Source organism: Ixodes scapularis, unplaced genomic scaffold, assembly GCF_016920785.2.
Source record: "Ixodes scapularis isolate PalLabHiFi unplaced genomic scaffold, ASM1692078v2 PGA_scaffold4__175_contigs__length_147842914, whole genome shotgun sequence".
NCBI lineage: Eukaryota > Metazoa > Arthropoda > Arachnida > Ixodida > Ixodidae > Ixodes > Ixodes scapularis.
The window spans coordinates 118,990,346-119,015,555 of record NW_024609879.1 but is presented as its reverse complement, the minus strand read 5'-3'; the positions used below and the strand labels follow the sequence as shown (position 1 = coordinate 119,015,555).

The following is a 25,210-nucleotide window of genomic DNA, read 5'->3' as shown; positions in this document are numbered from 1 at the left end:
ACAAAAAAAACGGAGGTTACTTTTGTTTGTTGCTTGAGGCGGCTCGGCCAACGCTCAGTTCGCGTGTTGCTCATGGCGACACGGCGGCTTTGCTTGCGTCTTTGTAGTTTGTCTTTCGTCGCTTCGCACCTTCTTTCGTTTCTTCTTGTCGTCATTTTACAACAGTGTCAGTGAAGTATTGTTGCGAATTTGTGAGGATGTCTACCAAGCTGACGAAGCTTCGGACGACGATGACATGTCCAGAAGTTCTGACGGTGATTAAGTTTTTGGCATCACCCCGTGATTTAGCCGAGAGTGATGTAAATAAAGGTTTGTTTCTTTTGCCTGAAATTTCCCCTGTTCCTCAAAATAGAAAAAAAAAGGTTGACCTATATTTGAATTATTTTTTTTTATTTTCGGTGGGTCCAACAAATAGGGTTCGACCTATTTTCGAGTAATTACGGTAGGTAAAAAATAGACAGTTCATATACCCATACATCTGACAATGATGGTCCAAAATATATTTATTTAAGCACCCCCCCCCCCCACCCCTTTCAGAAAAAAAAAAATTGCCCTTGGATAGTTGGAAAAGCCGGCAAATGACTGCCAGATTTAGATACAGACCACCAGCCGGCCTTTTATTAAAAGCCGGCCGTGCCGGTCAAAAAGGCTCAAGGTACACCTAAGCACTTCTTAAGAGTTGTGAATGCGAAAGCATGTGTGCCTCGTCGACGCGCACCAGCCAATGGGGTTGAAGGCGAACTCCATCAGCTTTACTCCGCTCCTTTGGGATCGGGGAAACTAGATGCTGTTGTCTAGGCTTTTCGCATGGTTTCATAGCTGGGAGCTGACTTCAGTTGGAGAAAGGATTTAGGGTGCCGTTTGGCGCTGCTTCAAAGCTGATGACGTCGGCTCGCTCCATGAGACAGTTAATGCTTTCGCATTAAGACCGGGCAGGTGGCGACTCTGCATGCACAAGCAGCTTTTGGGGGGCTGTGCAAGCAAGTTTCAAAGACCTTCACAGGCCTTCTGAATCGTTTATTACCTCTTAAAATGTTTGTACAGTAGAGCGTCGACAAAAAATAAAAATCTATTGGTTCCCCGACATGATGACAATAAAAGCAAATGACAGTGGGAAAATTATTTATAATGAGCACATAGAAAAGCATGTATGGAGGAATTATGCAGAATGAACACACACTAGAAGAACATTTACAGTTACTATTTACATTTCGATAGTAAAGATGCAGTAGCCCATGTTAGCAAATGAGTGTCATTAGAAAATCACGATTTATTAGCCAGTTGCACTATAGTTGCAGTTTAAATGGCTTTTTTTTACAAATTCATTATTTAGCATACTTTTTGAAATGGTACAAGCAAGGAAGGCGGCTTTATTTGTCGGCATTCATAGTATTTCTAAACAATGCGGCATAATCTCTATAGTCGGTAACAGGTTGAGAGTAAACGTCAACGCACGACAGTCCTGCCCTATGTAGTAGAGTAATATCCGGACTGTATGCCTTGTGGTCTATACATAGCTTGCCCGGAGCGCCATTTGCGGCCGTGCCGGTATTTTACGTGCTGCGAGCATCCGGTTCATCGTGTTAGTTTCACACGGCAGAACTAGGAGCTCGAGGTAACCGTTATGTAGAAATGACCGTCGGTACCTAGCAATGGCGAGACCTGCAAGCTATGTGTATAAAATTGAGAAATCAGTTGATTCGTTACGAAATTAATTTTTGTGCATTTACGAACGGAAGACTGGTGGTTCTAAGGTGCTGACAAAGCATATTTTCTGGCTAAACAGAGAAATAAGAGTGAGATGTTTGTTTCCGTACCCCTTTAACCTATCACCGACTACAGTTAGCTTGATATGGGAGTGTAAATAAAGGGGCACTGAAGTGCTTTTTGATATCTTTGTTTTACTGTCATAAGTAAATCTATGAGCTCTAATCGTCCTAAAAAACCCCAAATTACATTCATGAGCATCCGATTTGCGTAATAAAAAGGCGATCAAAGTTCCCCACACTTCACGTCGGCGCAGAACGACAGATGGCGCTACTGAACCTGACTGAATATGCTTGAGCGACAGACGGCGCCTGTCGGCCATCTGAGAGCGACGGGTTCCCACGTGGACGAGCGGCCAACCAGTCCCGCTCGTCCAAATGGAAACCCATCACTCTCAAATGGCTGACAGGCACCATCCGTCGTTCGGCCACATTCAGCAAGGTTTGATAGCGCCATCTGTCGTTCTGCGCTAGTGGGAAGTGTGGGGAACTTTGATCACTTCTTTATTATGCAAGTCAAACGCACATGAATGTAATTTTGGGTTTTTTAGGATGATTAGAGCTCATAGATTCACTTAAGAGAGCAAAACGAGGAGCTTAAAAATCACTTAAGAGCTTCTTTAAGAAGAAAAATTTAAAGTGTCCCATTACTGAACCATGTGGTTCCAGGGTCAAGGTGATGATGAAGCTTCTTGCTAGGTGCATCTTGGGAATGCTGCGAGTAAGCGTGCGAACGAGTATCATCAATTTCCTGCAAAACAAAATAGCCAGGAAAGAACGTAGCAAGACATGAGCCTATACCATACATTTTCATCTTTATACAGATTGGTTGAAAGAAATGACTTGGCCATGCGAATTAATGCTACCGTCGCTTCTCGTGGACTAAACCACACTAAAGGCTCAACATTTTAAAGGCCTAAGCACATGCAATTCAGAAATTTAGAGCAAAGTGAGCACAAAGTATACGCGATCATTTTCCCCCCATTCTCGGCGTAATCCTGCGCTCATTTCGGCAGAACGTAAATCAAGTCGTCCAATATTAATAACAATTCCTCACAGTGGCAAAGTTATTATGAACAGAAGCGATTTTCCAGCATGTTTCTTTACCGTCGACGGTTGCACCTTGGTAAGACCAATATTTTTTGTCCCGTTCATCAGCAAACAGGTCCCGAAACCCAGAACGAGAGGTTATACAAGACATAAGAACATCTCTGGTTGCCAGCCATTTTAAAGCTTGTTCCCAACTTCCACTACTTTTCTAAGCAGTACCGCAACTCCCGCAAAAAATTCGCCGCAATTCCCGGGCCTCGCTAACAGGTCGGACTCTGTGTAGTGACACTTCATTCACCAATTATTTTGTGGGCACCAACATTCTGGTGCTTGATGCAGGGTGGGCACAAATGGCAATGCGGAGAGCAAGTCGTCCGCTTCTTGTGCCAGTGACGTCAGAACGACGCCGAGCTCCGAGTGGCTTTACTTGACAAGGGTGGTGGGTACACCTCAATGCTAGATGCCTGAAGCTGTACCTGCCATTTTATTAGGTTGGCCAATAAGATCTCGGCGTTCCGACATCGTCGCAACCCCCGTGCAAGATGCAGACAGACTTGCTCCCCGCATAGTTACAATTTTTTCTTAACCCACAACGGATCGTAGTCTAAACAAAAAGAATGCCGGGTCCGACGACGCACCCGGCGTTCACTGCCTAAACTGCGCCGTCCTGAAGCCCTTGGTGGTGGCGGAGGCTGCGCCGGTGACCCTGGCCTTCGCCGCCGCCTCCGCCCTCCTGGCGGCGCTGGCGGCAACGCCCCAGTCTGGGGCGTGCATCAGCGCCCTGTTCACGTCCGGGGTGCTGATGCTCTTGCGCATGCGACCGGTGTGCACCGGCGTCGGCCAGTGGCCGCGACTGCGACTGCGTCCCACACCTGGGAGCGAGAGACGGTTGATGAGCGTTGAAGAAACGGCGAACTAGGGAAAACAATTCTTTCTAAATGCCCGGTTGGGACCCGGATGTTGTGAGACTTTAACCCACATATTTTTAGTCAAAGTCGCGCGACGTGGCGCAAAAAAAAAAGTTCGACGTCACGAGCCGCGCCGCTTTTTGTGGCACGGGATCTCGACAAGAACATGCATTCTGGAGAGAATCCGTGGCTAAGAATTTACGACAGTATTTGAACTCCGAGACAACCTCTCCCACAAATCGCACTGTGCTGGACTCTGCATATAACGGCATCGGTCGTCTCGACTTGATGAGACACTGCACGCTAATAATGAGACACTGCACGCTAATGAATTGTGAATGGTGGCAAATAAAGCAGTTTCATTGTGCGTAGCCTGTGCGCAGCACAGCGTGTAGCCGCCTCGACTTTTACCGTGGTTCAAATGTGGAACACTTTGAGAAACCGCTAATTTTCTAGGGTAATATTCTTTGTCGCGAAACAAGTTTCGAGTCGGCGGCGGTTCCAAAACGCACATGTGTTGCGAGACATGGGCCCCCAAATCTAAGCACATTTCGAAACTCTGTTTTGGAGTCGCTCATAGTGTCTTGCTACATAATTATTCTGCTACAAAAAAAAAAAAAATTTTTTTAGTAAAGTTTATATAATGACATGCACGTCCTTCCCTGCCACTTGGAAAACAAAGCTTCCTGGGAGTTCAGTGTGTCTAAAAAGGAATGCTGACATGCTCAAAAATAATAGACTGTTTTCGTGCAATAAGTGTAGCCTAGTGCAGTGATGTGATTGGCCTAAGCCGTTTTGGAGCACCTTTTGGAGCAGCCAAAACTGTGTTTTGGAGCAGCAAAAGTGGCCTTTGGAGCAAGCAAAACAGTGTTTCGGAGCAGCAAAAACAATGTTTCGGAGCAGAAAAAGTGGCTTTTGGGGCAGATATTCTTAGAAAAATAAACATTTTCGTTTTAAGTGCTGGACAAACGAAGGACACTTCCTTCGCCGCAATAAACAAATTATGGTCAAGTTCAACCACCTGGGAGTCTTTCAACATGTAACTGAAATGCCAATGATATGACACAATATGCAAGGCTTCAGTTAAATTATACATATATATGTACCGTTATAGATAAATAAGAACCAAACTGCACATATTAAAATTTATTTGACAATGACCAACTTATTAGTAAATATCACTGCATTAGGTTGACTACCGTAGTTATATAATATAATAAATGAAAGCTGGCTCCGACTGATGAAACACGTACGTAACTACTGCAGTGCAATAGGAAATTGTACACAAGACAAAGGTGCATTAAGACTAACGGGTGCTTTTCTTTTTGCTTTTCGAAACTTTCTACAAGGCTGCTGCAAGCCTCGCTTTGCCTTTGGCTAGTAATGAATTCCCACTTTCAATGTCTCCAAAGAGACATTGAGACATCCAACATTTGAACAGTGCTGTGGCCGTTGCCGAGCGATTCCGAAAAACCGCTTGCCACTGTTTTATTGGTTCCTGACGTGCCAGATTTTCGTAAAAAGTAAGCAAACGTAAAACCATGGGTTGCAAGCGTCCCGGCTGGTGCCTCTGTCGTGCAGTCCTGTTCGCATGTACATGAGGGCAACTTCAGCAGGCTTGCATTTGCACGTGCTTCGTGGCACAAGCGGAGATGGCTGTTCCATCAAAACAGACACCCTGCAATTCCGCTCCGTCGCCAACTGGTTCCCAAAATTGTATGCAAAATGTAATATACCTATTGCTATATTACCCAAGCATCACGGTCAGGGATGCGCAGCATGTATTGTAATTAAATACAATTTTGTGGGCGAAAATACATCCCTCAAATTTATTGTCACGACAATTCTTGTTTTTAAGCATGTGGTTGTAAGATATATAGTCTCCATCCTTTATTCGGCCATGGTGCTTTTTTTCTTTTTCTCCTCTGGCTTTATTTTAAAGGCACTGTCCAGAGCAGGAAGAAAACTACATTCTGCACCGAATGCAGTGTCTCTCAATCAAGCACAAGCGTTTAGTGACTTTGTGATTACGGTGCTAGTCCAGGGCAAGAATAGTGACGAAATTGACATTCACAGGCAGACTGGCTAAATAAGTGCCTGTGACATTTTGTGATGCTTTCCAGCCTGATTTCCATCCATATTTTTGCCTGGAACATTCTAAATACGCGGGTCGTCCAGATTTTTGTAACTGGTGCGAGTTGCGACAATGAAAAATTCTCTAGCTAGTGCTGCGAGTCTTGGTCGTCTCGGTTCTTTGTTGGTCTATACCAAACTGTAATCGGCAAAAAAAGCTGCTTGAAGCTCTGTACTTTTTTCACGTATTACATCCAAGCTGATTACATTTTTTTGTGATTATATTTCTATTACATTACTAGAGCCTCGCACACTAACTCCCGAGTGTGCAATGCAAAATTAAAATGAGATAACCATAAACCCGTTGCAGGTGCCCTGAAGTCGCTGACGCAAATTTTGAGGAATGTATTTGGAAAAGTATTTGGAGGAGACCAAATACATTTGGTTGTATTTGTATCTTGTACTGAAATGTTTTTTTGGAAATGCAATTAGATTTGTAATTAAATACATTCTTGACGAAGTATTTTCTATTTGTATTTCAATACATATTTGCATGTATTTTGCCCATCCCTGATCACGGCGAATGCAGGGATTGGTGTTCCACGCGTGGCACGTGCTGGCCTCAGCAGTAGTAACTTTTCTAAAGCAAATACCCAAAACAAATGGCATCTTGCACGGGCGCTCGTCAACGCTTTATTTTGGTTATTTACTTCAAATCTTTTATACGGGGAAGGCGTGCGCGTGTGGCGCGTGGAACACCAATCCCTGCATTATGCTTGATGCTTGGGTAATATAGCAAATGGTCTATTGTTCAGCATACGACAAAAAACAGTCCAGCGGCACGTGCTTCCCAGGCCGGCAGGCGAGCTACACCCGTGAGCGATATGAAGGTGAACAGCCCTCTTGTTTTTGATGCTCCTGCAAGGTTTGGAACAAGCTCTGTTCCAGAAGAGGGCTAAAACGTAAAGTTTAGACCCTCAGGCTACGTACCATTTGAGACGTTGAGAGAAAGCTTTAGGGAGCCGTAAAACAGGCAAGAAACCAGGTAAGGTGTTCACCTTCATATTGCCGGCAAGTGTACAAGCTAAACACACAGAAAAAAAATTGCCGTGGTTTAGCTCGGCTATGCCAGGATCTACGTAGCGTGAGCTTATGCGCACAAAATGAGAGGCGCTATCAAGTGGCTCCGGTGCAGCGTCAGACTTGGCTACTGCGCGACGGAGGCGCACAGCTGGGCACGCGGCGGCGCCAGTGCGTCTGCCGAGGCTATGACGTCACTCCTCTGGAATATGCTCAGACCGGCGAGGGGCGCGCGGTGGCGGCGGCTCCGGCGTGCCAGCTGTGCGTCGTGTGACGTCGCTGCTCCTCGCGCAGGCGCAGCACGGAGCACGGCTCATTATGCGAGCCATGCAAAACTGCTCAACCTCGGCAAGTGTAGCTCACGCTACAAAAGAACCTGAGCGAGTCAGGTCAAAACAAGACATCGCGAGTCAGGGTCAAAAAGTACTTGGAGCGCTTTGTACAACGACTGAAGCACTGAAGTGTCAACACACGCCCGCGTCTATCGTTGAATTTCTTTTAAAAAAAAAACGCGAGACGAGACAGAAGAACGACGAGAGCGTGAAACGAGAGGTGGCGGGAAAAACTATGCAAGACCAGATGGACGATTGATACAGGGTACTTTTTGTTGGGCGGACGGTTGCACCACCTAGCTCATGCACGCTCAATTACGGTACTCAGTTCAGTTTCGGTTTTGAAAGATGACAAAAATTGAACTTTTGGCGCAGATTACACATATATTGGCAAAATGTAGCAGGGTTAGCCCCTTGGCGCAGTTTTGGCGCAATTGGTGCAGCAATCACATCACTGCTAGTGTTTCCGACACTGGGTCCCGACCCCTAAGAGGAGGGTTACAACAAATTATACTTCCAGACAACATTCTTTAGCTATGCAGTCAATGCTAGGAGAGAGAATGCGCCCACTGCTTCGACTGCGCTTTCCTCCTCTGTTCGGATTGCCACAGAAAGCAGTGCCCGAGTACCATAAGCGGGAGTTGCAAAACATGCTCAGGTGCCCAAAAAGGAGTTTACAACACCGACGAAAACGAAATACAGGTCGCAGTTCAACGTTGAGCCGGAACCCAGAGCCGGGGTGTCCGAATTCCGCCCTCGTTTTTGAGAAAACGTGCTCCAACGGACAAAGCTCACTTTAGCCATTAAAAAGAATCGTCCCCAATGGCACTTTTTGTTTCTTTTTCCAATGGTTTCTAGATCTGCTAATTCACTTTGGCAATACTAACCGACAAATAAAATTTAAATGTCCCCTTTAGGCGTTACCGTGCGTGCATCGAAATCTTGAAGCTTCTGGCATTGTTAAAAATCCTCGGGAGGCGAGGTTACGACGCAACATTTGACGTTTGCAACGGTAACAGAGTGGGAAGTAATTGGTGGGCCACTTTTCGTAAAAATATGAGGTGCCTCACCGCGGATCGGCAGATATGCGTTGCCCAAGACGTTCTCCTTGGACGACGACGGGAAGCGGACCGTGGGTTGCACAAAGGACACAGTCCTTTGACTCCTGTAGTCCGGAGCAAGACTGGGCCCTGCGGCGAGACAGAGGTAGGTGGAGGAGTTAAGCACGGCACTTGAAATCGAAAGACACACAAACAGAGAGAGGGAGTAATCTCCACAGTCGCACGCAAACAAAACCACACTGAAGGAGAGAAAACAAATCTTTAGGAGCCAGAAAGTGAGATCTTGACAGCCAAAACCAGCACTTCAAAGAAAGGTGAAACGACAATGTACACTTCTGAATATTACCCGCAAACTTAAATACCTCGCAAAACACCGGTGAAATTTCTATGGTCACCAATCTGGCTCAAAATCGGTTCGACACGTCAAATAGACACGTCTGAACTAATAACCGCCACAACTCACAGTTTTGTTTTTTTGCGCAAAGTTTCTGAATTTTCAAATTTGGTACGAGGCAACACTGAAAATGCGACCCGTCATTCACGACGGGTTACAAGAAATGTGACGACTTGAAATGAATGTTGATTAAACTCGCGCGAGCAAAACAAAGAAATGCATGCAGCGTTTTTTAAGAAGTGCCCGCTCAACTTTCAAGTTGTACAACGTGCGACATTGCCGCGATGGTGAGTGTGGGAAAATTTGAACGCTGGTTTTGGCATTGCCTTCATTTGCCGTTTTCTCTATACCAAACACCTTCAAGTTAGAGGTAATAAATTGCACGCCCGAAAGAGTAAAACAAGGGTGTTCCGAAATTGTGTTTTAGTTCGGGTAGCTCGAAAAACCGTAGGAGCCCCCCTTCGATCCTCGTAGCCGAATGGGGCACATACATAGCATTGTCTCCCCTCAATACTGAACCACTTAACGCATGTATCCGCAGAAAATGCAACTTCCCGATCGACGAAAATTTTTTTTCTTGGTTCTGTATTACTGACTTTTGCTGCTCCTCTCTATTGTTTTATTTTAGTGAGTACTTTTTTGCCACGAGTGTTAAAACGGCAAGTTCCAAATACTTAAAGGACCCATGAAACGAATTTTGGGCTGGAGTAAATCAATTTATATTGGGATTTTACTAATAGCACATCGTTCAGTGGGCCAAAAGAACAAAGGTAGAAAGTCGGAAGCCTGACTTTCGCTACGAAAATTTGCAAAAGATAGCGGACTATTTCGTACCTCCTTTCCTTCGTAAACTCTCCGCCTTTTCACTGTGATACATCCGCGGACCCCGCAGCGCATCACCGGGCTACTAGCCACCATAACCGGGCCCCCGCAGAGCGTCACCAGGGCCCAAGCGCACGTCACACGACACAGGACCTCACTTAATCCCTTTACCTCTAAGCTGACATGGCGGTGGAAGCTACGCGCTTGCCGGACCAATCAGCCGTCTCCCTTTCATCACCGGACCTCATTCTCTGCGGGTCGGTATGCGCGAGAGAGCATGATCACGTGGAAAATGTGTGGCTGGCCCAACGAGCACGTAGCTTCCACAGCACTGTCAGCTCCGGGGTGAACGGGGTGGGGAAAGCAACTAGTCGGAATTTTGAGCGACGGGCTAATCTTCTAGGGGGACAATGGCGGTGTCCGGCTACATAAGCGAGATTCCGAGCAAGAGGGGACTCCCCCCTTTCCGACTTCTTGAACTGTTTGGTACAATGCGTGATTTATGAGTTGAGGAGGAAAGCTAAACAGAAAAAAGTTGAAAAAGCGTTTCATGACTCCTTTAAGGCTGCGGTACCACGGCGTCAATTTTGAAGAAGCCATTAGTTGAAACACCAGGGTAGCGTTGCCTGTCCGTGTGAGCGAATGGCGTGGAATGCTGCGCGCCAATTTCGAACTAGGCTTTTCTGGCACTTGTAACCTCAAGTTTCCTTCTCCGCTCCGCTTCTCCGCTCCGTTCTCCGCCTTTCATCCGCTGCCTGCCTGCGCGACTCGTGTACGTTCATTGTTGAGAGGACCCATGCCCCGGGTAATCCCCAACTTAGGCCCTGGAAGAGACGCCCTGCGCTTCCTGTCACAAATGCCTCTGTTTGCGTGCACTGCCCATTAGCGATTCATTCTTTTATTTTTCTTTTTACCACGGTACCTTTGTCGGGTTTTTGAGAATATTGAAATTTAATATTTTCTAGCGACCTGCCCATTGTACTGTTGCACCACACTTGTGTCAGCACCTTGTGCTGTGGCTTGAGATATGGGACCGAGTGGCTAGCCTTATTTCGTGTAAAATGCCAGAATAATTTCCCTTTGCTGCAGAAGGGTCAAAAGAACAATAGGATCGGCAGAAAAAAACTGTTTCAGTACTTGAATTATGGTGAAACACACCAGTAAGGAAACACAAACGTAAAAGAAATTATATGGGCAGAATAAAAAAAATTGCTAAAGTCTTATCTCGTGTGCAATGCCAGAATAAGTTTCCTTTGCTGTAAAAGGGTGAAAAGAATGGTAGGATCAGCAGAAAAAACTATTTCAGTACCCGAATTATAATGAAACACAACAGCAAGGAAAACAACACAAATGTAAAAGAAATACTCGTAAATATTGGAGTGGTGTATACCATTATAACATTTAAAAGTCCTCGCCCCAGCGTGCAATCTCTTTAGCCGAGCACACGCATGTTCGCTTCAGAAAGCGAGCAAGCAAATCGTGTGCCATCTGCAAACACTAAAAATGGAACCGGTCAAGAGCCCTTCTTTGATAAAGATCTATGAACTGAAGTGATTGGAGTCGTGCAAGGCAGTAAATAGCCACACACAAATAAATACTTCTCTCCTTCTTTTCTTCTTGGGGTTGGAGCGGGGGGGGGGGGGTAGAGGGGGGGGGCGGAAAGGGTGCTTTAAATTAGCAGTAGCATGTGCTCCAGTGCGATCTTCCTAGCTTCATTGGGTCAAGAGTGCATGCACACCAAAGATGAGCAAGCAGGAACAGGCGCGTGTTTCTCCTGCTAATTTTATGTTGCAACAATCACTATCAGCCCTTTTTTTTAATTTTTATTTTACATACATTACGATTTGGGTCTAGACATTTCATTGAACGCCATTTCATCGAAAGCAGTTTCGTACCATCTGTCTCACTCGTTCGTTCGATCTGCCTCGTTCGTTCGTTTGATCTGTCTCAATCTTTCATTCGATCTGTCCTGCTCGTTCAATCCGTCCCGTTCGTTCGATCTGTATCATTCGTTCTATCTGTTTCTGTAGTAAAGTACTACCGAATCGCCGGTGTGGCGATATGTTCTACTAAGAACTGAAGAGCCAGGACAGTAAACGTCTTTACTTCATGATGGCGGATGCCGAACCGCCGCTCGCGCGCTCGGCTCCAGACGAGTGTGTGTTGTCGTCGTCGTCTAGTCTCAGTTCCCATCATATCTTCCCCATTAAAAAGAAGACTGGAAGGGCTGAACCTTTTTCCTTTCTCGAGTCGAGCACCGTGGAAGTGGCACAGGAGTTGAGAGGGGCTGGTTCTGGTTTGTTGAGGGACTTTTAGATGAACTTGGGTTTGCAGAAATTGAATCAGTGGGATTCGGGCCCGGCAATGGGTCCAGCCCTCGTTCAGCTAGAGCTCCGTCGCAGGGAGCCTTGCCCTCTGATGTTGTAGGTGTGAGTGGCGCCTCTGGGTCAGTCCATTCCGGAAACCCAAGTGGGTCTTCTGTGTGCCGCTGGCGAACTTGGTCAAGATGGCGACGCACCAGGTCCGAATTGGTTTGTATCGTCACCATGCGTGAGCCTTCTGCGCTCTTGACGATTCCCGGCAGCCACTTTGGGCCCTTACCAAAGTTTCGGAAGAATATCTTTCTGCCCGGTTTAAAAAATGGCGGAGTGCGCTGACTCTCGCCCTGTGCAGTCAGCTCTGACCTCTTGTCCGGAAAGCACGTGTCCAAACGTGACCGGATCTGGTATCCCAAAAGTAACTGGGATGGAGACTTGCCCGAAGCCACAGGCGTGCGCCAATGATTGAGAAGCAGTCGGCACAACTTGACGTCCAGGGTGGACCCGCTTGTCTTCTTCAAGGCATCATCTTTCCGTCGACGGGCCCGGCATAATCCAAGTGTAACCTCGACCAGGGTTCACCGGTCACCGGCCAATCGACAGGTTTCTGCGCTGCTGGCATAGAAGCCGCTTGAATACTGTCTCACATTTCCCTCATTAGTTCAATCTGCCTCGTTTGTTCGTTCGATCTGTCTCAATCGTTCGTTCGATCTGTCTCGTTTGTTCATTCGTTTGATCAGTCTCGTTCGTTCATTCGTTTGATCAGTCTCGTTTGCTCATTCGCTTGATCAGTCTCATTCGTCACTCTCGTTCGTTCGATGTGTCTCGTTCGATCTGTCTCAATCGTTCGTTCGATCCGTCTCGTTCGTTTGATCCGTCTCAATCGTTCGATCCGTCTCATTTGTTCATTCAATCTGTCTCGTTTGTTCTATGCCTTGTTTGCTCTATCTGTCACGTTTGTTCTATGCCTTGTTTGCTCTATCTGTCACGTTCGTTCTATCTGTCACGTTTGTTCTATCTGTCACGTTCGTTCTATCAGTCACGTTCGTTCTATCAGTCACGTTCGTTCTATCAGTCACGTTCGCTCCTTCGATCTGTCTCAATCGTTCGTTCGATCCGTCTCGTTCGTTCAATCCGTCTCGTTCGTTCAATCCGTCTCGTTCGTTCGATCCGTCTCGTTCGTTCGATCCGTCTCGTTCGTTCGATCCGTCTCGTTCGTTCGATCTGCATCATTCGTTCGATCCGTTTCCTTCGTTAGTTCGATCTGTCTCGTTCGTTCGTTGCATCCGCCTCGTTCGTTCGTTGCATCCGCCTCGTTCGTTCGTTGCATCCGCCTCGTTCGTTCGTTGCATCCGCCTCGTTCGTTCGTTGCATCCGCCTCGTTCGTTCGTTGCAACCGCCTCGTTCGTTCGTTGCAACCGCCTCGTTCGTTCGTTGCAACCGCCTCGTTCGTTCGTTGCAACCGCCTCGTTCGTTCGTTGCAACCGCCTCGTTCGTTCGTTGCAACCGCCTCGTTCGTTCGTTGCATCCGTCTCGTTCGTTCGTTGCATCCGTCTCGTTCGTTCGTTGCATCCGTCTCGATCGTTCGTTGCATCCGTCTCGATCGTTCGTTGCATCCGTCTCGATCGTTCGTTGCATCCGTCTCGATCGTTCGTTGCATCCGTCTCGATCGTTCGTTGCATCCGTCTCGATCGTTCGTTGCATCCGTCTCGATCGTTCGTTGCATCCGTCTCGATCGTTCGTTGCATCCGTCTCGATCGTTCGTTGCATCCGTCTCGATCGTTCGTTGCATCCGTCTCGTTCGTTCGTTGCATCCGTCTCGTTCGTTCGTTGCATCCGTCTCGTTCGTTCGTTGCATCCGCCTCGTTCGTTCGTTGCATCCGCCTCGTTCGTTCGTTGCATCCGCCTCGTTCGTTCGTTGCAACCGTCTCGTTCGTTCGTTGCAACCGTCTCGTTCGTTCGTTGCAACCGTCTCGTTCGTTCGTTGCATCCGCCTCGTTCGTTCGTTGCATCCGCCTCGTTCGTTCGTTGCATCCGCCTCGTTCGTTCGTTGCAACCGTCTCGTTCGTTCGTTGCATCCGTCTCGTTCGTTCGTTGCATCCGTCTCGTTCGTTCGTTGCATCCGTCTCGTTCGTTCGTTGCATCCGTCTCGTTCGTTCGTTGCATCCGTCTCGTTCGTTCGTTGCATCCGTCTCGATCGTTCGTTGCATCCGTCTCGATCGTTCGTTGCATCCGTCTCGATCGTTCGTTGCATCCGTCTCGATCGTTCGTTGCATCCGTCTCGATCGTTCGTTGCATCCGTCTCGATCGTTCGTTGCATCCGTCTCGATCGTTCGTTGCATCCGTCTCGATCGTTCGTTGCATCCGCCTCGTTCGTTGCATCCGCCTCGTTCGTTCGTTGCATCCGCCTCGTTCGTTCGTTGCAACCGCCTCGTTCGTTCGTTGCAACCGCCTCGTTCGTTCGTTGCAACCGTCTCGTTCGTTCGTTGCATCCGTCTCGTTCGTTCGTTGCATCCGTCTCGTTCGTTCGTTGCATCCGTCTCGTTCGTTCGTTGCATCCGTCTCGTTCGTTCGTTGCATCCGTCTCGTTCGTTCGTTGCATCCGTCTCGTTCATTCGTTGCATCCGTCTCGTTCATTCGTTGCATCCGTCTCGTTCATTCGTTGCATCCGTCTCGTTCATTCGTTGCATCCGTCTCGTTCCTCCTTTGATAGGTCTCGTTCCTCCTTTGATAGGTCTCGTTCCTCCTTTGATAGGTCTCGTTCCTCCTTTGATAGGTCTCGTTCCTCCTTTGATAGGTCTCGTTCGTTTCTTTGATAGGTCTCGTTCGTTTCTTTGATCCGTCTCGTTCGTTTCTTTGATCCGTCTCGTTCGTTTCTTTGATCCGTCTCGTTCGTTTCTTTGATCCGTCTCGTTCGTTTCTTTGATCCGTCTCGTTCGTTTCTTTGATCCGTCTCGTTCGTTTCTTTGATCCGTCTCGTTCGTTTCTTTGATCCGTCTCGTTCGTTCCTTTGATCCGTCTCGTTCGTTCCTTTGATCCGTCTCGTTCGTTCCTTTGATCCGTCTCGTTCGTTCCTTTGATCCGTCTCGTTCGTTCCTTTGATCCGTCTCGTTCGTTCCTTTGATCCGTCTCGTTCGTTCCTTTGATCCGTCTCGTTCGTTCCTTTGATCCGTCTCGTTCGTTCCTTTGATCCGTCTCGTTCGTTCCTTTGATCCGTCTCGTTCGTTCCTTTGATCCGTCTCGTTCGTTCCTTTGATCCGTCTCGTTCGTTCCTTTGATCCGTCTCGTTCGTTCCTTTGATCCGTCTCGTTCGTTCCTTTGATCCGTCTCGTTCGTTCCTTTGATCCGTCTCGTTCGTTCCTTTGATCCGTCTCGTTCGTTCCTTTGATCCGTCTCGTTCGTTCCTTTGATCCGTCTCGTTCGACCTGTCTCGTTAGTTTGATCCTTCACGTTCGCGCCTTCGATCCGTCACGTTCGCGCGTTCGATCCGTCACGTTCGCGCGTTCGATCCGTCACGTTCGCGCGTTCGATCCGTCACGTTCGCGCGTTCGATCCGTCACGTTCGCGCGTTCGATCCGTCACGTTCGCACGTTCGATCCGTCACGTTCGCGCGTTCGATCCGTCACGTTCGCGCGTTCGATCCGTCACGTTCGCGCGTTCGATCCGTCACGTTCGCGCGTTCGGTCCATCACGTTTGCGCGTTCGATCCGTCACGTTTGCGCGTTCGATCCGTCACATTCGCGCGTTCGATCCATCACATTCGCGCGTTCGATCCGTCATGTTCGCACGTTGTTCAAAATGGGTTCGATTCATCCACAATCATGTGACAGTTAGTCCTGGGCCAGTACAACCGTTTTCCTAGTGTAACTAACATAAAAAAATCACAGAGATGATAGTCATTAGATCTTCAATGAAAAATTTTGTTTGAAATTTTTTTAGATTTACCACAGAGCTACTGGTAGTAATAATAGCTCAGCATTTAAAAGCAAATTACGTTCCCAAACAGAACAATCGTGTGCACAAGGTACACGAATACCGTATCGAGACGGAGCTCTGCAAATGTTAGGATGGTCAAAGACTAGAATTCTTTCGAAGAATGTATAGTTTGTGCTGAGAATACTGAAACTTTCTTATCGTTATTACTTGCCCCTCCTACAACGCCTGTGGGAGTTTTTTGAATAAAGAATTGGGTCCACACCGTAGGATAATAGATAGATTAAAGGGTCTCACAATACATACACGCGCACCCGCGAGAACCATACCGGGGCCAAAGGTGTAGCTGGGAGCAGCCTTCGATCCACCGTGCATCACAAACGTCGACTCCAGGGCAGAACACTTGTCTGGGCTCGAGTCAAACGTGGTGTTCGGGTCCACATTGTCGAGGATCGTTGGAGTGTGGGGTGTCGCGCTGGAGCGCTTTGGGTGCGGAGATCCCAGGGGAAAGCGAACCACTGTGGCGTCGCCTGCGTACCCTGGAGACAGAACACAGATATCACCAAAGCTTCCGTCGCGCAAAGAGTAAAGGCCCGGTTTGCCATGGAATCCGGGGATCGTGACCCCAATCCCCACTCCTGCTTGTTTCGGTCTGGACGAGCACCATACCGGAGCGCGGTCGTGCATTACTACTGCGTGGTGCCCGTCAAAGGCTAAGCTAGCAGTTCTACTGCAGCGGGCAAGTTTTTCACTCACAGCGTAAACCAGCATCGCCGCACGCCACACTTCAAAGGCAAACCAATAAATTATTTCACCTGGCAATTTCTATCGTGGCAATATAGCGTGTCGGAGATATTGATTCTCAATCTCAAATGGAGTGTAAAAGGCTCGAAGTACTATCGCGGACAATATGAGCTGAAACAGCGCTTCGGCCGGCGCACGGTGCCACCTGCGCCGCCCGCCGCCTTGCTCCGAACACAAAGCGCACCCTGAGGCCGAGATAAATTCTCACTTGCGCTCGCAGCTCCACTGTGCTCATCCGGCAGTCTGCTAGCGAGACAGCGTGTGCGACAGCGGGCGCGTGCATGGTAGGGCGGCAGGGAGGGGACGGATTACAGTTGTCGTCCCTTTTTTTGCAATTGATGTACTTCATTCTATTGCATTGAGTCATGTAGAAAAACGCCGACTGGTGAAGAAAAAATGTTGAGGTATCTTAAATTGCAGCTGCGATTATCCTTTTTGTAAGTCGCATAAAAAAAACGTAGCAGGTTGTTTTTATTTGATTAAGTACATGCACACAGCAGGACATCGTAAGATATAGGCCAAAAGTTGTACCGTATTTACTCGCAGAATGAACACACTTTTTTTTCAAAAAATCAATGCAAAGTTAGGGGGGGCGTTCATTACGCGAAGTAAAATTTTTGTAACTTCTTATCTCTTTGTGCGGGGCGACCGACCCCATAACCAAACTAAGTGTGCAAAAAAAACAAAACAAAAAAAAAACCTTTTCTTTTTAATTCTTTGGGTGTTTTTTTTGTTTTTTGGCCGCCTTTAGCAAGTTGTTTTGTTTGCTTAGGCATTGCTTAGGCGAGGGCTCTCCGCTTATCTTTCTTACCTCCTTGCGCGCGAAGCGCGACGCACGACCCCCCGTAACTAAACTGCGCTGTGCAAAAAAAGAAAAAAGCTCCTCTTTTTCATTTTGCTTTTTTCTCAATTCCGTGTTTTTTTGGGGTTTTTTTGCCGCCTTTTGCAAGTTGTTTCGTTTGCTTAGAGGGCTTCTCCGCTCCTCTTTCTAACCTCCTTGCGCAAAGTGTAGTTCCATTTCTGTAAAAAAAAAAAGTAGGGCCAAACACTTGCCAGGGATAACGACAGCCAGCGACGCAGACGACCGAGTCAGCTGGCGGGGCGCGTTTGGCACCCATATCTGTTTCATTCGATTTACCTGCACCTCTGCACCGGCAGTGGCGCCGCGATCGACCCAAGTGCGTATCGTTGCACCGCTTGCGAGACCAAAGTCTGCTCTCACCTGCGCAGTCCTCGTCCTTCCCAGTTGCCACCACTGATTCCGGCTGGTGCCAGGTGGGCACGTCAAGGAGGCGGCGGATGTCGAGCGAGGTGCCTTCCCTCTCCCCTTGCTCGTCCGCCCACCGCACGCACTGGCCTTTCACCTGGGACGCAAGACACAGTGTCAATACAGTAGGCTCGCGATAATTCAAACTGATATTTCAGACTTCTGGTTAATTCGGACGAATTCAAAAATTTCCGTTGTTTCGCCATGGTTTCTTAATGTATCCATAAGCCACTCAATTCAAACGGCGTATTCATGTAATTCATACTTTTTGTTCTCGCGGCCCTTTAAAGGCCGACGACCAGACTCGAGATTCTGCAAGGCAGAAGATCCTCCTAACCATAGCGGAGGAGGAAACAGCCAACGGTAGACAGGGTAGAAGGGGGAGAGGAGGAAGCGGGGGGAAAGTGGAAAGCGCGAAGCGGTCGTCGGCCTTTAAGTGCACTTCGTTCCAAGCACCGGTGCTCGGTGAGAAGTACAATCAACGGGGCTCAAGTGGGGCACATATGAGCTATGAAAATTGGCACAATACGGAAATTTCTATAGCAACTTGCATGGACGCTGCGACATGGCAACATGGCATCAGGGGTGGAAGCGGGCTAGAGCCTTTTGTATCAGGACTGGGAGCAGCAAAAGTCCCAATTTGGAGCAGTTTTGGAGCAGTAAAAGGCTCGCTTGAGAGCAGCTCGGGAGCAGCAAAAGTAAGTTTTGTAGCCGTAGAAGTAGGTTTTGGAGCAGGTCACGGAGGTCAAACAAATGTCTAAAAGTGATTTGTTGTTTCTAAATGTGAAAATGTAGCAAAAATATATGCATGCACATCCCAGAATAATTTTCAAGCAACATACATACACATTTTTCTATTTCTATTGCATTGAAATATGCAATATTGGCAATTTATGCAAAGGAAAGGCTTTGAGAACCATTCCGGCAGCAGGCAGAGTCATGATAGACTTTATATGGGAGGCCCCGACAATAAAAGCACAACTTGAGCCACGCCAGTACAAAACGTCTACTTAATAGACCAATTGTAAACATGTATCCAGAAAACTAAACCACTGCAAGGTGTCAGATAAACTACCTTCGCTGACTACAGCTTTTGTTTAATAAAGAATACACATGTTCAATCACTACTTAAAAAGCCCTATATCAAGTTAGTAACAAAATACAAGGCTACTGACATTTGACAAAAATTCAGATGCAAAATAAAATGTGTATTTTATATCTTTAGACTACCACGGTCACTCGTACATATGCAGCTTTAAGCATCGACTAGAAGAGCAACGCAACCTTATGTACTCCATAAAATGCTGTGCATTGCGTGTCTCCATAAAAAAAAATTAAGGTACCACAACATGTTTCAGAATAAAGCAGTCCTTGCTGACCTGTTTTCATGAAATACAAATGTTCTTAATCCCTGTTCATAAAATACAGTAATCCCTACACCCAAGTTAACATACTAAGCTATATCTAATTACTTTGGATGGAAAAATATATTCCCTTACAAAAATGATCAATGAGTTTCAATTGAGTTTCTATTCAATTGAATGACTTTCAATTGAAACTCGTTTCATTTTTTTGTAAGGGTTGTCTTGAAAATATCACAGCCACTAATACATATACAGCATAAACACTGACTAGAAGAGCCCACAGGCTCCATGTTAAAAAAAAAAGGGTTGTGACTAAGCTGAATCTGTGTAATTTAGAAACAACTGAAGTTCACCTTTTTTTTTTTCACAGTTTGAAGAGCAGAGTCAATTTCTTTTATGCGCTCGAGTACTTTGGGCAGTTTAGAGTTCACATCTCTTAGCAGGAGGTGTCCACTCCCCACCTTGTCCATGTCCTTAACTGCCTCACCCTTGGTTATGAGTTCTTGTGCACTCAGTAGAAGTGCTTTAAGAGAAGACAGTTTGAACGAGACTGAAAATGAGATGTAGCTGATCAGGCGCTGATCCCTGCGGGGCAGGCTGCCTTGTTACGTGACAAGAAGCCCGCCAACTTCTCTCTACCCTACCCAACCCCCCCCCCCCCCCCCAACCAGAAACTTATACGAGTAGAGTGGCTATAGCAAGTTAAGGTGCGTTCTTGACAGGAATCGGCAGCGCGGGAGTGTTGTACGGCATTTCTGATGTAACCCCCACTCCTCCACGCCAAAGGAAAGAAGCAAAAAAGTGTGTAGCACTGCCAATTAACCAACTCGCTTAAGATCGCGGGTATTGTTTTCGCCAGTGGTTTGACGGCGGTAGACAACACACGACAGCGTGCACATTCGCGCACACAATGATGGTTTTGGTTTCGTTTTGACAAGACAAATTGAGCTCGAGAACGCATGTGCCTGTGCTCGCGATTCTTCACGGCTAAGCGTCCAAATATGGTACGCTACCAAATGACAGGTAAAGCTAGTAAAGACCACTTACTTCTGCTCATGTTAATGGCCAAGGTAGCCCACCGGTGCCGAGGCACCAACTCCCACGATCACGGCAAATCGGGACCACGGGCAACTGCATGCGCGCTCCAACCGCGCCAACCAACTATGCCCGAAACCAAACCGATGTGTTCGTATATAAACTCTTTGTAGTAAAAAACGACATCGCACTCTCGATGAACTAAAATCGACGAATCGCCCTGAGGTTAGACATGGTTCGGAGCCCCAGTCGAGTTGGTACGAGTCACCCGCAGTGACACCTAAGCAAAAGTACCCACCTCATGGTGGCCCGTGGCCAACCGTTTTCCACTATATTTAGAAAAAAAAAAAAAAATGTTGAAATTGGCGTTTTGGAGCAGGTTGGCGCAGGGTGGCGCAATTGGCGCAGCGCTTCTACCCCTGTGGCATAGGTCCACGTTGCAATGTCCGCGCAAGTTGCTATAAAAACTGCCCCACGGTGCCCCCTTTCATCGCTCACTCGTCCTCTGATAGGGATACTGACAGGGTATTTTTGCTTGCCGAGGTTTTTAGTAGTACATTACATATAAGAGCACAACTACCCAGAACAGAATTTGCAGCTCGAAATTTGGTTTCTTTCCGCCCGAAAACTGCCGATCAAGAACTGGTCGGTTTGAGTCGTGCTCACTCTCTTCTCTGTGGTCACAGGCCGTTTCCTAAGGTTTAGACACAACCAGCAAGGCACACACTCAATATTAAAAATAGAAAAAAAAATATGAAACCCATTTTTTCTGGTTTCTAAAAAACTGCAAATACGTTAATTGAAAAAAAAAAAAAAAAATGCTGCACAAAGAATTGGAAGCATTTGCGCGTTCATTGCATAATTCTCAACATGGCGTCGTATCGCGACGTTCGAACGCGTATGAGGCATATCCACAGATATCACATTTTCCGGCCCATAAGTCACACCCCCTCATAAACGGCAGTCTTCTGATAATAAATTGGTATACAAGTAACACCTAAGTTGGCGCAGACGGCCCAGCGAAATTTCATCGAAAAGCCCGCATATACCTATGCATTACAGTCGCAATAGATGCGCAAGCAAGAGCAAGTTGCAACATTCACATCAATTAATCAAACGAGAAATAACCCCCCCGCCCCCGAGGCAAATTTGTGCAAGTAAAGCCTAGATTCGTAGAAACACAAACAAAAAAGTGAAAGCCGTTTACAACTCCCTGTAACACCGAATTAGAGCGCAGCTCTTGAGGAGGAGGAGGGAAGGGTACTGGGGGGGGGGGGGGGGGTGAAGTGACCTGGGGGGGAGGGTCACGTGACGATGCCGATGATGTCATCAGTGACGTCACTGATGACGTCATCAGTGACGACGATGCGGACTCCGATGACGTCATCAGCGATGATGACGATGACGATGCGGATGTCGCTGACGTCATCAGTGACGTCACTGATGACGTCATCCGTGATGCCGGTGACGTCATCGTTGACGTCACTGATGACGTCATCAGTGCTGATGACGATGACGATGCGGATGCCGGTGAGGTCATCAGTGACGTCACTGATGACGTCATCAGTGATGATGACGATGACGATGTGGATGCCGGTGACGTCATCAGTGACGATGACGTCATCGGGGAGGTCACGTGATTTCGGGGGTGTCACGTGACCTCGGGGGTGTCACGTGACTTCGAAAGTGGTCACGTGACTTCGAAAGTGGTCACGTGACTTCGGAAGTGGTCACGTGACTTCGGAAGTGGTCACGTGACTTCGGAAGTGGTCACGTGACTTCGGGGGGGGGGGAGGGGGGTCACGTGACCTCGGGGGGTTACGTGACCCTGGGGGAGGGGTACTGGGGGGGTGAGGGGGTGACCCCCAGAGGTCACGTGACCTTGAGGTGACCGTGGGGGTCACGTGACCTTGAGGTGACCGTGGGGGGTCGGGTGACCTTGGTTACGCCGACGCCGCTCAAGCCGGGAACGGGCCCCTAAGAGCTGCGCTCTAAAATGCACACAAGGCGCATCGTTGTACACAACGCACCAACAAAAAATGCTGAAAAAAAAAAAAAAAGTTTTGGCAAGGCCACGTGCTAGTGTCGCACCCGTAGGACGCTTCGGCGGCTACGCCAGCGCGAGCTAGGCGGCGCCACGTGGCTTTGCTAGTGGCGGTCAGAACCGCTAAACGAGCTACGCTTAGGGTGTCATCACCTCATTCCCCGATCTGCTAGCGGGCGCCGCCATCTTGTTGCTCAGTGCAGAGCAGACGACGCAACAGTCGATCGTCACAATTAAAAGATGCGGCTTCCTCAGCTTAAGATGCGGCGTTAGGAAGCACGGGCGACATCGTCTTGCTCCTTTGCAAACCGTTTTAACAGTTCCGGAGGACGAAAAAGTGCTTTTTGCAATTTCAGATAAAGCTACGGATAACTGCAGCAACCACGATTTTCGGCACCAAGATGGCCCAAGTGTCCTTGCTCTGAAGCGTAGCTTATTTAGTGGCTCTAGTGGCGACGTTTGGAGGGGGAAAAGAGGTGCAGTTTTCTAGATGGTATTGGTTGAGGGAGGGAAGGGGGGGGGGGTGTGCCTCACCCTCTTGATGATCCCCTGGTAGGTGCTGCGGAGGTCGTTGCACATAAAGTTGCGCCCCTCGAGGATACTGTACAGCTGGCGCAGGTGGGGCAGGGCCAGACCGTTGAGGGTGTCCCAGTGCGCGCAGTGCTGGGCCTGGGTCTCGCACAGCTGTCGGTACTTGGACGCCCAGCAGGCTCGCTCAGACAGGGCCAGCTCGCGTTCCAGGCGGGACACCTCGAGCTCCACCGCCTGTATGCGGGGGGGGGGGGCATCGGTCGAAGGATTGTCGTGCTGCGGCTCCGGAAAATATTTTGCCCCAAATGTCAAGATCGGGGGTTGGGGCTCCTCTAAACTTTTTCTGTCTCGAGGAACAACCTCCCCGATATCGGCGTAGATGCGGTAAAACGGCACAGATGCCTCCTCATCTTACGAACAGCAGTGCCTGTGATAGTTTTGTGGCCCATAGCCGCTAAAATAAAATGCGAAAATCTGCTAAAGTAATGCTTCAACTGAGAAAAACACTTTAATCAAATTACAAGTCACAATATTCTTTTTTTACCAAGGTATGCGGAGTGTAAATTCGTCTGCTTCTTGCACAGGGGTTGCGATGATGTCAGAATGCTGAGCTCTTGTCGGCTGACTGAAAAAAATAGTGGGAAGACCTCGAGGCATCTAGCATTGTGGTCTACCCACTATCAATCAAAGCCAATCAGAACTCTGCATTGTTCTGACGTCACCGCAACCCTTGAAAAAGAAGCGGACGACTTGCACTTTACATTGACGTTTTAAGTTTGGTTAAACATAAGAATGAGACGTCGAATATTGTAATATGAGACGCTTCAACCAACTCACTCCCGGCTGGTTACAAGAAGTTTGATGTGAAGGCTGGTTAAACTCTTGCCAGAAAAACAAACCAATATGCAAAATACTGAGCTGCTTAGACTGCATGCTCAAGTTACAAATTATAGAACATGTGACATCAGTCCACCGGACAGCGTGGAAAACCTTAAAGGCTGGCTTAGGTATCCCCATCATTTGCAGCTTTCTTAATAGTTTGAATTAGAGTAAGAAGAGTAAAATCTGGGTGTTCTGAAAAGCAAGTTTTGCTAGGGTACTTTAAAAAACCGCCGGGGCTCTCGATTGAAGGGCGCCCGAACAACTGACCCCTGTCCAAGCTCCTTGTACACCATTTGCAAGCACTGTCGCATTATGGTAAACATGAAGCATTACAAAGCGTACGACAATTGAAAATTAAATTCAAACTCTTGGTTCAAGTTTTTCTTTGTGTCTATCTGCAACTTTTTTCAATGATAATCACCGTCCTGGTGTCTATACAAAATAAATTACTGAAATACACCAAAATCAGAAATATTAGTTGCTGAAATACACCGATTTCGGAAACACCAAGAAACCCACACAGATGCTCCTTTAAAATAAACACCATAATACCATTAGCACAAACAAGCAACAGCCCAGTGTTTCCCGTTTTTCTCCCAACATGTTATCGCCACGGTAAAAACAATCGGCGTCGGTGGAAGTGTACTCAGCCGGGGCAGTTATCCAAGCAGCAAAGTTTAATACACGTCAACAGACGCTCCGAGCAAAATATAAAAAAGTGCAAACACCGTGTTTGCGCACCAACGGCATTGTGCAGCGAGCAAGTTAAAAACGAAGAGGAAGGCGGGAGGGCTCACCTCCCAGCAGTGTGCGTCCTTGGCCTGCCTGGCCAGGTCCTCAAAGTCCTCGAAGCTCCGCCTCAGCCGGTTCTTCAGGTCCTCCTTCTGCCCCAGCAGCTGCTGGCGCCGGCCCCGTTCTACACTCAGAAACGGGTCCGCCCTCTCAGCCTCCTGCACCGAGAGGCATGCATCGGCTTAGTGCGAGGGCATACTCACTGGGGAGGTGCAACTCCTAAGACTCGAGGCCGGTTACATGCACTTGCAGCTGCTTACGATTGTGTGCCCTAAACCCGCTTAAAAATCTATCACAGCGAGAGGACGCGCTAATGCCATCTTTCGGGCAGCCATGGCAGTCACGGCTATATTTTTTGCACACCAATCTTTTTTTTCCTTGCCTTTCAAATCTTCCGACAAAATTATAAATGACCCTTTCTCGTAAATGCTACACACATTTGATCTTGCGTACACCGCAGAACCATCGCTCTAGTGAAATCGGTTCTAGGAACGCTTCGTAGGTGGCGGTAGTGCTCCAGTGCGTTCTCTCGAAAGAGATTGCAAGTGTATGAACGAGTCGAACGAGACAAAGTCATTCTCGCTCAGGCAGTAAATGTATAGTGGTGAAACAATGTAGAGCTGGACGTTGCAACGTCGGCTGAGAGAGTCCGAACGTAGCTGCCGCATATAACACGGTGTAGCCGCCGGATAAAGAGTTACACTACGACGCGCTGCAGAAAGCTCTGTTGCCATGGCAACCACCTCGTGATAAG

At 47.8% G+C, this 25,210-nt stretch overlaps 1 protein-coding gene across 3 annotated transcripts in view; it reads right to left on the bottom strand.

Annotated features, from left to right (window-relative positions):
• Positions 1-1,389: 1,389 nt before the first annotated feature.
• LOC115318970 (kinesin-like protein KIF18A) overlaps positions 1,390-25,210 on the bottom strand; it is a 60,189-nt gene continuing 36,368 nt past the window's right edge. For 2 of the 3 annotated variants that reach the window (XM_029978734.3, XM_029978736.3), the window contains exons 11-16: positions 24,462-24,614; positions 22,786-23,016; positions 17,764-17,905; positions 16,067-16,276; positions 8,280-8,399; positions 1,390-3,688 (exon numbers count right to left, since the gene is read on the bottom strand). In XM_029978734.3, coding sequence (XP_029834594.2) covers positions 3,462-3,688; positions 8,280-8,399; positions 16,067-16,276; positions 17,764-17,905; positions 22,786-23,016; positions 24,462-24,614 — 1,083 coding nt within the window. In that variant the 3' untranslated portion in view covers positions 1,390-3,461. The remainder of the gene's footprint in view (positions 3,689-8,279; positions 8,400-16,066; positions 16,277-17,763; positions 17,906-22,785; positions 23,017-24,461; positions 24,615-25,210) is intronic. The other variant, XM_029978737.4, reaches the window with a different exon arrangement.